We start from the raw sequence: 14,640 nt of genomic DNA, 5'->3' as shown, positions 1-14,640 counted from the left end.
TATCTTATATCTATACAAGCAAACATGAAGAGATGAATGGAAATGCGCAAGATGTGAAAAAGAGAAAACAAGTTTCATTCCATTGGATTGAAATTTACAAGTATGATGAGTTACAAATTACAAGTATAAAAAATTAAATATGTAAAATTTGATGAAGGGCTTCTCAAGTCTCCACGTCGACGTCAGCCACTTCATCACCTTCATCATCTCCCGCAGCATCTGACGCGGCCTGATCCTCATCTCCGAACTGACCATAGTCAAGTTCTTCCTCCTCATTGGAGTCTTCTATCACGACGGTGGCAGGAGCAGATTTATTCGCAGCGCCAGAGCCGCTGGCAGGGGCAACATCCCCCGCGCCACCATCATCGCCACCAGCCCTCTCGCATTCATCGAGCAACTTCTTTAGCGCGCCGAGGTCGGGCTGGTCAGCAAGCGCAGCTATCTGCAAAATCATTAGAAAAGTATTGAGTACAAAACACTTGGAAAAATTAGTCAAGTAAAACTCATTAACGTCAAGGTACCTGCATAAGGATGGGGATGGGAGTATTCATGTACTTTTCCCCCACCGCGGCCATGTCCGCGCAGGCCGCGTCGCTCTTGTAAGGGTACTCGGATGGGTTCTTCTTCAACATGCCATAGTCATACCCATCCGTAAACCCTTCAGCTCGGCCCACCAAGCGCGCGGCGGCATTGCAGTCCATCACAAGGGCCTGAAACTCGGCGGAATATTTCATCGCCAAAGCGCAGCGAGTTATGCCCTGTGACACCAGCCATTGGCGATCCTGCGCGAGGCCAGCAACAGACATCTCGAGGACAGGAACCTGGGAGTTTAATAACTCAACAGTTTCCTTAGTCTTTTGTAGCTCCTCCTTATCAGACGCTGCTGCCGCCAAGATTTTTTCTTTCTCCGCCTGCGCAGCACCAAGTGCTTCCTGGCTGGACGCCGCCGTCGCCAAGGCCTCATCTCTATCGGCCTGCGCGGCCGCCAACTCCCTCTTCAGGCGTGCAACCTCGCTCTCCAGTGATGATTTTTCAGTGATACTCTGGACGATAGCTTGGTCACGCGCCTCAGCCTGCTGTTCCAAGACACGCACTCTACGCGCGTACTTGGCAACTTCGGCCTCCGCCAACTGCTGCTTCTCCCGCGCAGCTTGGAGCTCATGCCCGCGCTTAATATAGGCGGTGTTGGCACTTGCTCGGTTTTCGCTGAGCTCCGCCTGGAGTTTCTCAGCTCGTGCGCGAGCATCAGAAAGGTTCCAGGCGGCCACCTTAGCCTCTTGCTGGGCTGCCACAAGAGCATCGCGTACTTTAATATAATCGCGATGAAGCTCTTGGGAGGCAGCAAAGAAAGCTGACCCAGCGAAAATGTGATCGTTGAGCAAGTCAGCGCGAGTGCGCTCCTCCTGATACCTCCTTTCAGTAGGAGGCACGGCATGAGCCCAGAAGTCCTCGCATACGCCCATGGATTGGAAGGAACTGTCTTCATTAATATTCCATCTCGGGCGATAAACGTGGTCACCTTCCTACAAAACACAAGAAATGTCCTAAGTCATAAACATACTTATATGGAGGTACGCGCAGCGGAGCAACAAATTAAAACATACCTGCGGGGATGAAGCAGAAAAGTCAGCGCCAGCCCCACCAGAAGTATGCGCTGCGAAGGCTTGTGGCATCACAGGGCTGGCGCGGTCTCCCAAGGAGTCCTCAGCTTGAGCCCCCTCATCCTCCTCATCTTCTTGAATAGGCCTCTTCTCCTGCGACCTGGGGGGCTCCAAACCAGCCTCGCAGAGAGGGCTGCGCGTAGGAGGAGGCGAGGGAGGTCTCGACGCCGCCAGTTCGGCGCGCAATACGGCTTCCTGCTCCTTTGTAACCCCAATAAGGGGAGAATCAGCACTAGCAGGAGCAGGACCAGAACCAGCGGCGCCGCCAACGGCGCCAGGAGTGTCGCCAGCAACTTGTACGCCAGCTACAACTCCTATGAACAAATCAACAAGGAAAAATGGTTTATGACTGAATCCAAAAGAAAATAAACAAGACAAGTGTGCAAAACATACCTTGGCGCAATTCTGTTCGCGCGGCGAACATCGCCATAAAATTCATTCTACCCTTTTCAGAGGGTAGAACAGGGGACTCCGAAGCAGCTCCCGGCGCAGCCTCAGCACCTTGTGGCGCCTGTGGCTCATCTGCTACCGTCGCCGGTTCTGCAAACATTCAAAGGAGGAAAGGTTTAATAACAATTCAGCCAGATGAAGATAAATAAAGTATACCTGTTGCAGGCGCGGCACTGCTTCTCTCTTCAGCCGCGCGAAAGGAGGAGGCGACGCCACCATACCTCAAGTGGACAGGAGGTCTGCCCACTCTCACAGGCAGGGAAGCTAAAGAAACCTTTGTGGTAAACACCTGGGTTTCCTTAGGTCCCTTCGTTTGAGCATGGGGATGAGCGACAGGGGTGTCATCTTTCTTCTGTTTCTTACTGGCCCCTGCGCCAGATTTCCCCTTAGCTTTACGCTTTAGTAGGGGCGCCTCCTCTTCCTCCTCCTCCTCTTCCGCGAGCTCTAGCTCGTAGTTTTCAAGCGCATCTACAAAAACAACCAACAGAACTGTTAATAAACTTGGGTATTCTAAAGGAATGAGCATAAGTGCGAAGGCTTACCAGGCGCGTCACTGTCAAAGTCAAATTCTAGATCCACTGGGATGAACATGTCATCGAAGCGATCTGGGAAACCAACTTCCCCAGCGCCAAGCGCGACGGAGCCACCCTCCACTTGTTCATCATAAGCGGCAAGGACATAATCCTTGGTGACTGCGCAAAAACAAGTCAAGTGATATCAGCAAAAGAATTATGTTCGCGCAGAAAAAATAAATAAAGCAATGAAATAAACTTACACAACCCGTCGACTTGGATAACGGGCTCAAGCGCGCTTTCGGCCCATAGCTTACTCATGCCGACCCCCACCAGCGCCTCCTCGCAAATTTTCTTCGCGGGGGATGGTTCGGCGGTCAGTTTCTTAACCCAGGCGCCAGTTGGGTTCTTGAGGACACCCTCATCCGCAGGCGCAGAAGAGATAGAGCGCATGGTCATACGGATGGGTATCACACCAGCCCTAATGTAAAAGAACCTCTCAGACCAGTCATGAAGGCTCTTGAATGAAACAGTGGAGCACTTCACCTTCTGACTGCGAGGAATGAAAGAGATCCAATTGTCCTGGATCTTGGGCTTGTAAAAATATTGAAAGCGCCGAGGAGTGGGTTCCTCGCGCTGGGATTTGCACATGAACTCAAAGTGAGTCACGCGCACGAGTCCAAACGGATGGACTTGGGATATATGAATCCCATAGAACTTCAGCAGTGCACCCACAAACCTTGTCATCGGGAGACGAAGGTTGCAGTGGGTGAAAAAGTGGCTATATAGGGATATATAGCCGGCAGGCGGGTCCGCCGCCGTTTGCCCGGACCTAGGCAACATGCAGCCAAACAGGGGGGGAAAGCCCTGAGAGGCGATGAGGTTGTCGAGATCGGCCTGCTTCAATTTGCAGAGGATTTCATTCCACCTTTTGGTGGCCTTGGTCCTCCCTACTTCCTCCGATGTGGTCTCAACAACCCTCTTCCCTTTCCCCTTTTGCTTCAATGTCGACATCACCACAGATTTCACACGGCGTCTTCGAGAGGCAACAGAGGTGATTGAGGGGCTAGACGAGTCTGAACTATCAGACATACAACTGCAGCAGCAGATAATCGAGAAATCGAAAAGATGAAAACACACAATTCAGAATATGAAAGGCAGAAACTCGAAAATTATCAACAATGAAGATGAAGATAAAAAATTTCCTAAGGGCCTCCTTTTATAGGCCCAGGAGAGAGAAATGTGGCAGCTGATCGGATTTCACGCGCCCCCACTCGCGGGTGCAAGCCAAAGAGGGCGCGACACGTGTCCCTAACACTGTTGAGGGGACATAAAATTGTAACCGACCTGCCACGGAACAGAGACGCGCCCCCACTCGCAGGTGCTAACCAATGCGAGCGCGACACGTGTTCAGGACAGCTGTGTTGTAACATCCCGAAATTTCAAAGGTAATATTAATTATATTACTTATTAATAGATGGGAAGTTTACTCGGGTTATCAGGAAATAAATAAAAGAATAGGAGTTGGTATGGGTCGGGCTAGTGTCGGGTAATGGAAGTGGGTTATGGACTTGGGTTAATTGAGATAGGTTAAATGAGAATGGGATTTCAGGGATATAAATACCCCCAAAATCCCAAAATATCTCATTTTCTCACCAAACTCCCTAACACACACTCCTTACACCCTCAAAACACACACATTCTAACCGATCAAGATTCGGAGCCGAGACCCGAGGTTTTGTTGATAGATCTGCGTTGGTAAGGTAAGAACATATCCAACAAAGCTAATATTACTGAAAATGGTTAGGATTGGATGGGTTAAACCGGACCCGAACCCAAACTGCCCAAATCGGACCCCTAAAACGTCGATTTTAGGCCGATTTGATGGTTAGGGTTTGTAGGCGCCGATCATACGATTCCGTGGGTACCAAAATCGAGTTATTTGGCTAAGAAACGAAGGAGTTATGGGCAAACAGATCTGCAGCGCGACAACTTCGCCTGCAAGATCAAGTTCGCCTGATGAACTTCGCCTTCAAGCGTAACTTCGCCTTCAAGCGTAACTTCGCCTAAGGTATAACTTCGCCTACGGCCAAGTTCGCTTAAGGTATAACTTCGCCTTCAAGCGTAACTTCGCCTAAGGTATAACTTCGCCTACGGCCAAGTTCGCCTAAGGTATAACTTCGCCTGAAGCCAAGTTCGCCTAAGGTATAACTTCGCCTGAAGCCAAGTTCGCCTAAGGTTTAACTTCGCCTGAAGCCAAGTTCGCCTAAGGTATAACTTCGCCTGAAGCCAAGTTCGCCTAAGGTTTAACTTCGCCTGAAGTGAAGTTCGTTTATAAAATAAATTAAAAACCTAATGAAAATGTGTTAAGGCAGTTATCGAAAATAAAATTTTTCCAAGCTGACCTGGCAGCTTAACCCCAGCCAGGGGCTCTGCCCCTTGGACCCCGCTAGGGGCTGCCGCCCCTAGAACCCCGCTACCAGGGGCGCTGCCCCCGGACCCCCGTTCGTTGTGGGTCATATAAAGATAGAAACGCAACATAAGTAGTAGTAGCTAATTGATACGTGTAAATATTATACAGTTAGCCGTGCACAGCTCAAGAGGGGAATAACTATTAACGGAGAGCGTAACAGTATTCAGGTGAGTTTCTAGCCCCATTCCTTGTTATGTTTTCGGGGCTGTGTGCATACTCGATGTGTTGTTAATACATTTATCCTAAGTGATAAGTGTATGTCATATGTGATATGTGTGATAGATATGAATGATTGTTTGTCGGTACGCGAACGATCTTCGGATATTGCGCGTACTGTCAGGTTAAAAATAAAGGTACGAATATTATATATCGTAGATGTATGAATATTCAAATGAATACTTGTCGGGGCGTGAACGATCTTCGGATATTGCACGTAACGACAAGGGGTATGGTTGTTAATGAATGAGGTAAAGAATGCCTAGAGTGTTCTTATGTTATAATGTAAGTATGTGTGTATAGGTACACGAATGGTATGTGATATGTGTGATATGTATGAATGATTGCTTGATGGTACGTGAACGATCTTCGGATATTGTACGTACTGTCAGGTTGTAACGTTATAAATATGGTAAGTATGATATGTATGTTTATGTGTATGAACGTAATAAAGTTAATAAAAGAAGGAAATGACGGTTGTATGGTTGTATAGTCACGAAAAGGGTACCGAGCCCTAATAATACTCGAGGTAGGATGTATGGTTGTATGGTAACGAAGAGGGAATCGAACCCTACTAATATTCGAAAACCAAGGGACCAGACCCTTATAATATCTGTGATGTTAGGGACCAGACCCTTATAATATCTGTGATGTTAGGGACCAGACCCTTATAATATCTGTGATGTTAGGGACCAGACCCTTATAATATCTGTGATGTTAGGGACCAGACCCTTATAATATCTGTGATGTTAGGGACCAGACCCTTATAATATCTGTGATGTTAGGGACCAGACCCTTATAATATCTGTGATGATAGGGACCAGACCCTTATAATATCTGTGATGTTAGGGAATCGAACCCTTCTAATATTCGAAAACTAGGGACCAGACCCTTATAATATCTGTGAGGTTATAGGGCGAAAGGCTCTTTAAAACGTATGATTATGAATGTAAAGAAAGTATGTAAGTAAGAAAGAAAGTATGTAAGTAAGAAAGAAAGTATGTAAGTAAGAATGAAGGTATGAGTACTTATGTGTGTATGAAAGAAAGTTATGAGGTTAAGTACGTATGTATGTAAGAAGGTATTGCATGATATTGTATGATTAACTAGAACTCACTCAGCGTAGCTGACTTTTAGTATGCACGCAGGTGAGCTGATTATAGAGTTAGCATGAGGATGACACACGGCATGGATTGAACGGCTGGCATCTGAAGAAAGAAGTAAAGATGTTTTAAATATAAAGTTTTGTGTTATGGTATCAAAGAAAAGATTTAATGTTTGGTAACAAATGATTGATGTTTTATATTCCGCGAAAAGTTTTAATAAACTCTGATTTGAAGAACTGTGTTTATGAGTAAATCCGACGCTAAAGTAGGGTCACCGGGTTCAGGGCCTTACATGTGTGAGGGGACATGAAAGGCAACTGTAGCACCTCGAGCACACGAAACGTCTGACACGTTTACGGCGCACGTCACCACCAACTAACCACGTGTTTGGACCCTTCGTTTTCAACCAAATGGATAGAACTTCGCGCAACGATGGAAGCAACCAGGAAAACGACAAAACCCCATTAAAAGACAAAAATCAGTAAGTCTAATATCCATCTTACCGCGCTCGCGCGAGATAAGACACACATTAGACTGGGGGGGCTTGAAGAGGTATGTACCGGCCTCAACACCGAGCAAGGCGGGTCAACCCACAAGATAAAGACATTATGAAGGCACAAAGCCAAAACCTATGCGCATGGCGCATACAAAACATGCTCAGGCATCATATGCCCAGGCACACATATGCTCGCGCATCACATATGCGCGCGGCACATCAGCGCGCGGCGCATATCACATGCCCGTGTATATCGCATCTGCCCAGGCACACATATGCTCGCGCATCACATATGCGCGCAGCGCATCAGCGCGCGGCGCATATCACATGCTCGTGCATATCACATCTGCGCATGAAATATCTGCGCGTGAGAATAAAGAGGAGACCCCGCGCATCCTCAGGGTGAGCGCATATCATACGTGCACATAATCAACCTCGTCCTTATCCAAATCAGGATTAGGGCAACCTTGATTGTGCACATCAGACAACCTTCCAGAAGGCATCTTTTAAGGAGAAAGAATATGCTGATGTTGATAGCTGCCAAATGAAAGGTCGACAACTCAGCATGACACATGTGTTACCACGTGATTACAACCAACGAGAAAGCGCCAGGTGTCCCAGAGGACACGTGGAACAGTGCGATTGGAGGAAGCCAACGAGGTTGAGCCCAACCGGTGGTAACCCTAGCACTATAAATACAGCATCAACTCCACTTTGATGACACATTCATACTCAATCATTGACAGTTACAAGCAGTGATAACACATTCAATCATATTGAATTACTTTCACTCACAATCAGTTACAGACAAACAGACAGTCTCACAATCAAAGGGTATTCAGCTATTCAGCAATACTCTTGAGATTCTCCTATACACATTATTATCTTCTCCACAAATATACTGATTCTCACGCCGGAGGGTTACCCCAAAGAGGACCCCTCTGTCCCTTTCTGAGGGGTAAGTAACGGCGCTGTTCATTTTGTAGGTGGAAGAACACAGACCCGGAGGAACCATCGGTGAAATAGTATAATCACACCCGAGGAAAGTAGATCTGCTACCAGTGAGTAGATCCACGTTTCTTCACTACACATTATAAAATTTTCACACTCACAAGTCTTAATACCATCAACATTATACATATATGAACCTACACTCAACAAACTTATTAACATATAATAAATGACAAATCATGCTAATAACTACACTTTTTGAATGTTCTTTACATATATGTAAATAGTCAATATATTATGTTTTTTATTGCTGTATTTGTAGTTAGCATATAATACATATGGAATTTGTTTTCGATTGTTCGATAATCACGTTTTCTTTCAACACAATTTGAGAGTGCTAATGCCTAACCCATAACTTCAGTTTGTACTTTTTTTAATGTTCTTTTCCTTTTATTTAACTAATCAACTTTTATAAATGATTAATGAGTAAAAGCCTGGCCATCCGGAGTAATCATATGGCAAAACACAACCTTATACGTCCGCGATCACATATATCCCTGGGTAGTCCAAGCCCACAATCTTTTGTTCTGAGGAAAACCCGTCACCCAAAAGCACATTACGAAAAAACCTAGTTGGAATCCAATTCAAACTTGAGACGGTCTCCAACCCAAATCTTCACTTCTATTCTAATACCAGTTAAGTTAAAGCTTATTACATTTAATTAATTACTAATTGTAATATTTCTTTTATCTTTTTGTTAATCATTTGTTTGTGGCTCAAGTTGATGTAAATTATTTTTTTATAGCCAACCTAAGTTTATGTTTTAAAAAAAAAATTAAAGAGAACGTGTATGGGTTAAAGTTAAAGTCCATCTAATAATTAATTAAATTTTATCTATCATTTGTTGTTTTGTTTATCCCACCCATTTTGACCAACCCCTACTTTGATTCCACTATTTGTTTATTCAGTTCTATTTTGAGAAACCACACTGCTCGTGCAATACAATAATTAATTTTTAATTGCTTTAATGGAATGATTGATTAGTCGTTTAATTTAATATTGTATATTTTTGTCCAGTAATAGGTTGGAGTGGAATACAATGTTCCAAATCCAGTTATGGATGTTTGCTACAAACAATCAGATTTGTTAATACAATTATTACGTTTTGCTGGCACCTTGTTTTAATTATCTTGAAATATTGCATGACATTATAGATTTTCTTTTTCTCTAACTATGTCCGCTTAATGATTTTATTAATGTGGTGGAGTGGAATAAATACAATGTTCCAAATCCAGTACTATGGATGTCTACTACAAACAATTAGATTTGTTAATACAATTATTATGTTTTGTTGGCACCTTGTTGTAACGATCTTGAAATATTGCATGACATTATAGATTTTTCTTTTTTCTTATTATGTCCGCTTAATGATTTTATTAAGGCGATGTTTGTTTTTTTTAAATGTATTATTCACTCCTTTTGTATGTGCCGGGCAGATCACGCGCGGGCGTTTAGGTCTGCGGTCTGCTTGTTTCTTGGAAAAAAATTCATTAAAAAGGGTATGAGCGCCTTCTTATTTTAGAAGACCCGGACTATAGTCTTATGACCTTTTCAAAGTTTGAAACTTAAATCCTTGTTAAAAAAAACCATCGACCCTCTCCTCCTTCCCCATACACTCGGCGTCCTCCTCTCCTCCACCCCCACTGCCGGCAATTCCTCCTCTTTTCCACCCCCACCTATACCACCACAGCAGTCCGCCATCACACCTCCTCCACCCACCTAGTGTTGCCCACTCACCTTCACCTCCAGCCCCACTGCCGCAACCGCCGTCGCACCACCTCATCCAAACCACAACCGCCAACAAATCTCCACCCGCAGGTAATATAAACCGATTATGTTACGTTTTGTGATTAGTTTTTAGGTTTGAATTTGACACTTGGTTAGATTATGTTTAGGTTTAAATTGAGCACTTGATTTGTGCCTTGAAAATCGTTTATGTTTACGTTTGAATTGAGCACTTGAAAATTTGTTTATGTTATTATGTTTGAATTGAGCATATGAAAAATTGTTTAAATTTCAATTTATTTTAGCAGTATGTAGACGTTAAAAAATAAACAGTCTTTCTTTTGCAGACTAGAGCGATTTGGTTTACTTCTTCTATGGATGTATGCAAATGTGATAATCAGTCTGGAGACATTTATCTCTGAAAAAACAAACATCAGCTAAGAGGTTATGGGACTGTTTGGCAATATAGTACTCTTAATGAGTCATTAAGAGACATGGCACTTACTAGAAAACAAGTTAATTTGTGACAACAGTTTTTGTAGCAAAATTGTGACAAATAACCCAAAGCCTCAAATTTCTGACAAAACCGGTTTGTGAGAAAAAAAAGCCGTGGAAAATCTAGTTTATGGCAATTTTGCTATAATCTTTAATGCAAGTTTACGACAAATATTAGTCCCCGCTAACGATGCAACAACTTTGCCACAATAGTGTTTCCTACAAGCTAACGACAAGTTAGTCACTGTTTTGTTTAAATTGTTAGTAATAATAATAGCAATAACAAAAATAACTAATTAGTAATGAGAAATACTAAAATTTAAATTCAGACAACAATGCCACAAAGTGTTAATAAAACTTGCTACAAAATCTTCAAAAAATTTGCTACAAACTTGTCACAAATGTTAGTAATGCTTGCTACAAACTTGCCACAAAACATTAATAAAATTTGCAACAAGCCTGCTCTACCTTTGAATCGGCCAGAGGCTCCATAAACCATTAAAAGATGTCCTTTTGTGGAGCCAAGCATGCTCTACCTTTGAATCGGCCAAAGCTAAAGTGTTTGGTTAACTTAAAAGCCACATTCTAATGAGTAGGTTTTAGAAAAATGCTAACTGATTCAGAGGTTATATTTTAATCGACCATGCCACTTACTGACTCTGCACATTGTTGCCAAACAACCCCTCAGTGTTTAATTTTTTAAATGACAAATATATACCCGTAAAATCTATTTCTAAACCCACCAGTCACTCGATCACTTTGTGAGACTCGAAGCTTAGAGAAACAACAGGCCAAAAGTTTATCAACTCTTAGGGTTGGTTGGTAGCATCTTAATTATTCTATTAAAAAACTATTCTGAATTTTTATTTCAAAAGGCTCCTAGTTTCATTTCAGCTCTTCCAAAAGCCGGTCATGTATTGGTTCAATAACGTGTTTATAAACTGGTTGGTTTGCTGATTTCACTTTTTCATTATATACATCATTTCAAATTCCAACTAAACCTCACATGCTAATTAAATTAATTTAACATATATTCCCGGCTAAGAGAATATAACAGTTTAATTATGAGATACACACCAACAACTTGCCTTGCCTATATATTTGCATCACTTGATATTCAAATTTTCATATCCTATCAGCCTTAGAGTACTATAAGATGTCAACTTTCCCCGTTTTTAGTGTTTCCTTGTCTTCGTCTCTCTCTCCCTCGGCTGTTGATGATAATAATAATAGCACGAAGCAGGATGTCAAATGCAACACTGTGAATTTCAATGCTAGCATATGGGGAGATCAGTTTCTTGCATATGATGAGGTTTTTATAGTCATTGCTTATTAACTGTCCATTTTTAGTAAGAAACTCATCTTCTAAGTTATTTTTGTAAATGCAGCCAGAAGATTTAGTGAGGGAGAAACAAGTTATTGAAGAGCTCAAAGAAGAAGTTAGAAAAGAGCTAATGATCAAAGAATCCACTAATGATTCAATGCAGCATATTAAGTTGATAGAACTTATTGATGTAGTCCAACGCCTTGGCATTGGCTATCATTTCGAAGTAGAGATCGAGGAAGCGTTGCAACATATCTATGTTACATATGGCGAAAAATATATCGATCATAAAAACCTACAAAACATGTCTCTTTGGTTTCGACTCCTTCGACAACAAGGCTTCAATGTTTCATCAGGTATTTAGTTACAAGTTCAGAACCATATTTGAAAACCAATAAGCTTAATGTCTAAATTCATTCATTGTCACCTTTACATATTTATTAAACATCGAACTAAAAATCCTTTCTCATTGTCCTTGTTGGGAATTTGAACCCATAACTCATGTGGGACTCTAGCACTAAGATGAGGACTTGCATGTTACAGGAATATTCAAAATCCATATGGATGATAATGGAAATTTTAAGGAATCCTTATGTGATGATGCTCAAGGAATGCTTGCTTTGTATGAAGCATCATATATGAGGGTTGAAGGCGAAAAAATACTAGATAATGCCCTCGAGTTCACTAAAACACACCTTGCTCTCATAGAAAAGGATCATTCTTGTGACTCTTTATTAAGAACCCAAATACAACATGCACTAAAACAGCCTCTCCGGAAAAGATTGCAAAGGCTAGAGGCCGTGCGTTACATACCTATTTATGAACAAGAAGCTTCCCATAATGAGGTCTTACTGAAGCTTGCAAAGTCAGATTTTAATGTTCTTCAATCATTGCACAAGAAGGAGCTTAGCCAAGGTTGCAAGTACGTAACATACAACTATACTAATTGCTTAATAAACAAATAACAAAGCATACTAATTACATGGCTGGTTTCATCAGCCATAGAGCGGTTTAGTGTTCTATGTTGTGATGATTTCTTATACTAATTACATTAATCATTTGTGTTAGATGGTGGAAGGACTTGGACATGCAACAAAAACTACCTTATGTTCGAGACAGGTTGATAGAAGCCTATTTTTGGATATTGTCAATCTATTTCGAGCCTCAATATTCTCGTACTAGAATGTTCCTAATCAAAACTTGCATGTGGTTAGTCGTTCTAGACGACACATTCGATAATTATGGTACTTATGAAGAACTCAAGATCTTTACTGATGCTGTTGAAAGGTAGCTAGCGTTCTATATTGTTATTCGATAATTATGGTACTTATGTGGTTAGTCGTTCTAGACGACACTAATATTATTTCATCACTTTGATTTATTAATTTTATGATCATGTGTAGATGGTCAATAAGCTGCTTGGATATGCTTCCGGAATATATGAAACTAATATATGAACAACTTCTGTATCATCACCATGAAATGGAGGAATTACTTGAAAAGGAAGGAAAAGCATACCAGATCCACTATGTGAAGGAGCTGGTATATTTAGTCACTTTAGATTGTGCATTTCATATTTTCATAGCAATTTTATAAGTAATAAATGATAGCCTAATTAACAAACAAATACGTCTGTTCTATGAAACAGGTAAAAGAGTTGATACGAAACTTCTTAGTGGAAGCCAAATGGTTAAATGAGGGGTATACGCCAACATTTGAAGAGTACATGTCTGTTTCAATGGTAACAGGTACCTACGGCGTGGTAACAGGGAGATCATATGTTGGTAGGGCAGATCATATGGTCACTGAGGACGCGTTTAAATGGGTTGCGACATATCCTCCTATTGTTAAGGCTGCATCTAATATTGTAAGACTTATGAATGATATTGTCTCTCACAAGGTATGTACTACATATTTATGTATGCATGTACATATGTTTCCAAAGGTGTAAAATGTAAAATAACTTATATAAACATTTCAGGATGAACAAGAAAGAGGTCATTGTGCTTCAAGCATCGAATGTTACCAAAGGGAAACCGGTGCATCCGAGAAGGAAGCATGTGAATTTATCTCAAAACAAGTTGAAGATTCATGGAAAGTTATAAATCAAGCGTCTCTCAGGCCGACAGAAATCCCATTCCCTCTTCTTATGCCGATAATCAACCTTGCACGTGTGTCTAATATTCTTTATGAAGTAAACGATGGCTACACTCATACGGGAAAAGAAATCATAAATTACATCAAATCGCTCTTGGTTCACCCTGCACATTAAGAATCAACAATGACATGTACCAGTGTTAAAAAATACCTTTGTTATAATTTTTGTTTTTGATCTTTTGAGTGATACGTTGTTTAAATGTTGTAGGGCTCCGTTTTGTATTTTAGTCTTTTGTATATGTTTGAACTATTCACGATGTAATTTAGTTATCTTTTCGGTTTCTTGTACGTATGTTTGGGCTTAAGACCATGTATGTTGAGCCCAATTGGCCGTTAATAATATAATGGGGCTTGGGATGCTTCCCCTATATATAGGTAGAGGTGGACAACAAAACCGGTTCCTGGAACCGGTTCGGTGGAACCGAACCGGAACCGAACCGGTTCCTACCCGTTTTTCGTAGGAACCGGTTCGGTTCCGTTTCAACCCGACGATCCGGGACCGGTTTGACATTTTTTGAGGTGGACCGGGTAGGAACCGGAACCGGTTCTGGAACCGGTTCGACCGGAACCGGTTCGGAACCGGTTCTAGCCGTTGGAGTAGTTCTAGCCGTTGGGAAACGGTTTTATGGCCGTTTTTTGACCGTTGGGGTCAAAAATGGCCGTTTTTTTGGCTTCCCAAACACCCCACTACTAGTATAAATAGGTATTTGGTGTAATGGGTTCATCACAACACTCAAAACGCAAACCCGAACGCAAAAAAATACAAAAAAACGCTATTACAACGTTCTGAGTTCTCTAATCTCTTGTTTTCTATTCTTCTATATTCATATTTGTTGTTATGGCTGCCTCACAATCATCGGTTGGTCAAGGTTCCACCGCCGGACCAAGTTTCGTTCGTATTGTACCTCATAATCGTAATCATGAGATTTGGTGCAATTGGGATTTGGTTGAATTGAGTGACCATTCATTGAAGGCTCGGTGCAAGTTTTGTGGGATTTATTTAAACCCACTTTC

The 14,640-nt window shown here is 41.9% G+C and overlaps 1 protein-coding gene across 1 annotated transcript; it reads left to right on the top strand.

Annotated features, from left to right (window-relative positions):
• The first annotated feature begins 11,102 nt into the window (after nucleotides 1-11,102).
• LOC143605640 ((E)-beta-farnesene synthase-like) lies at nucleotides 11,103-13,741 on the top strand. Its single transcript, XM_077081677.1, has 7 exons — nucleotides 11,103-11,457; nucleotides 11,534-11,825; nucleotides 12,013-12,391; nucleotides 12,538-12,756; nucleotides 12,873-13,011; nucleotides 13,118-13,369; nucleotides 13,451-13,741. Exons 1-7 carry the CDS (start codon nucleotides 11,302-11,304, stop codon nucleotides 13,739-13,741), a joined length of 1,728 nt encoding a protein of 575 aa, XP_076937792.1. The 5' UTR covers nucleotides 11,103-11,301.
• Nucleotides 13,742-14,640: the final 899 nt, after the last annotated feature.

This window comes from Bidens hawaiensis, unplaced genomic scaffold (assembly GCF_021521415.1).
Source record: "Bidens hawaiensis isolate Kalapana, Puna unplaced genomic scaffold, B.hawaiensis_p1.1 tig00070525_1, whole genome shotgun sequence".
Lineage (NCBI taxonomy): Eukaryota > Viridiplantae > Streptophyta > Magnoliopsida > Asterales > Asteraceae > Bidens > Bidens hawaiensis.
The sequence above is the reverse complement of the archived record's forward strand: the minus strand, read 5'-3'. Positions and strand labels throughout refer to the sequence as shown.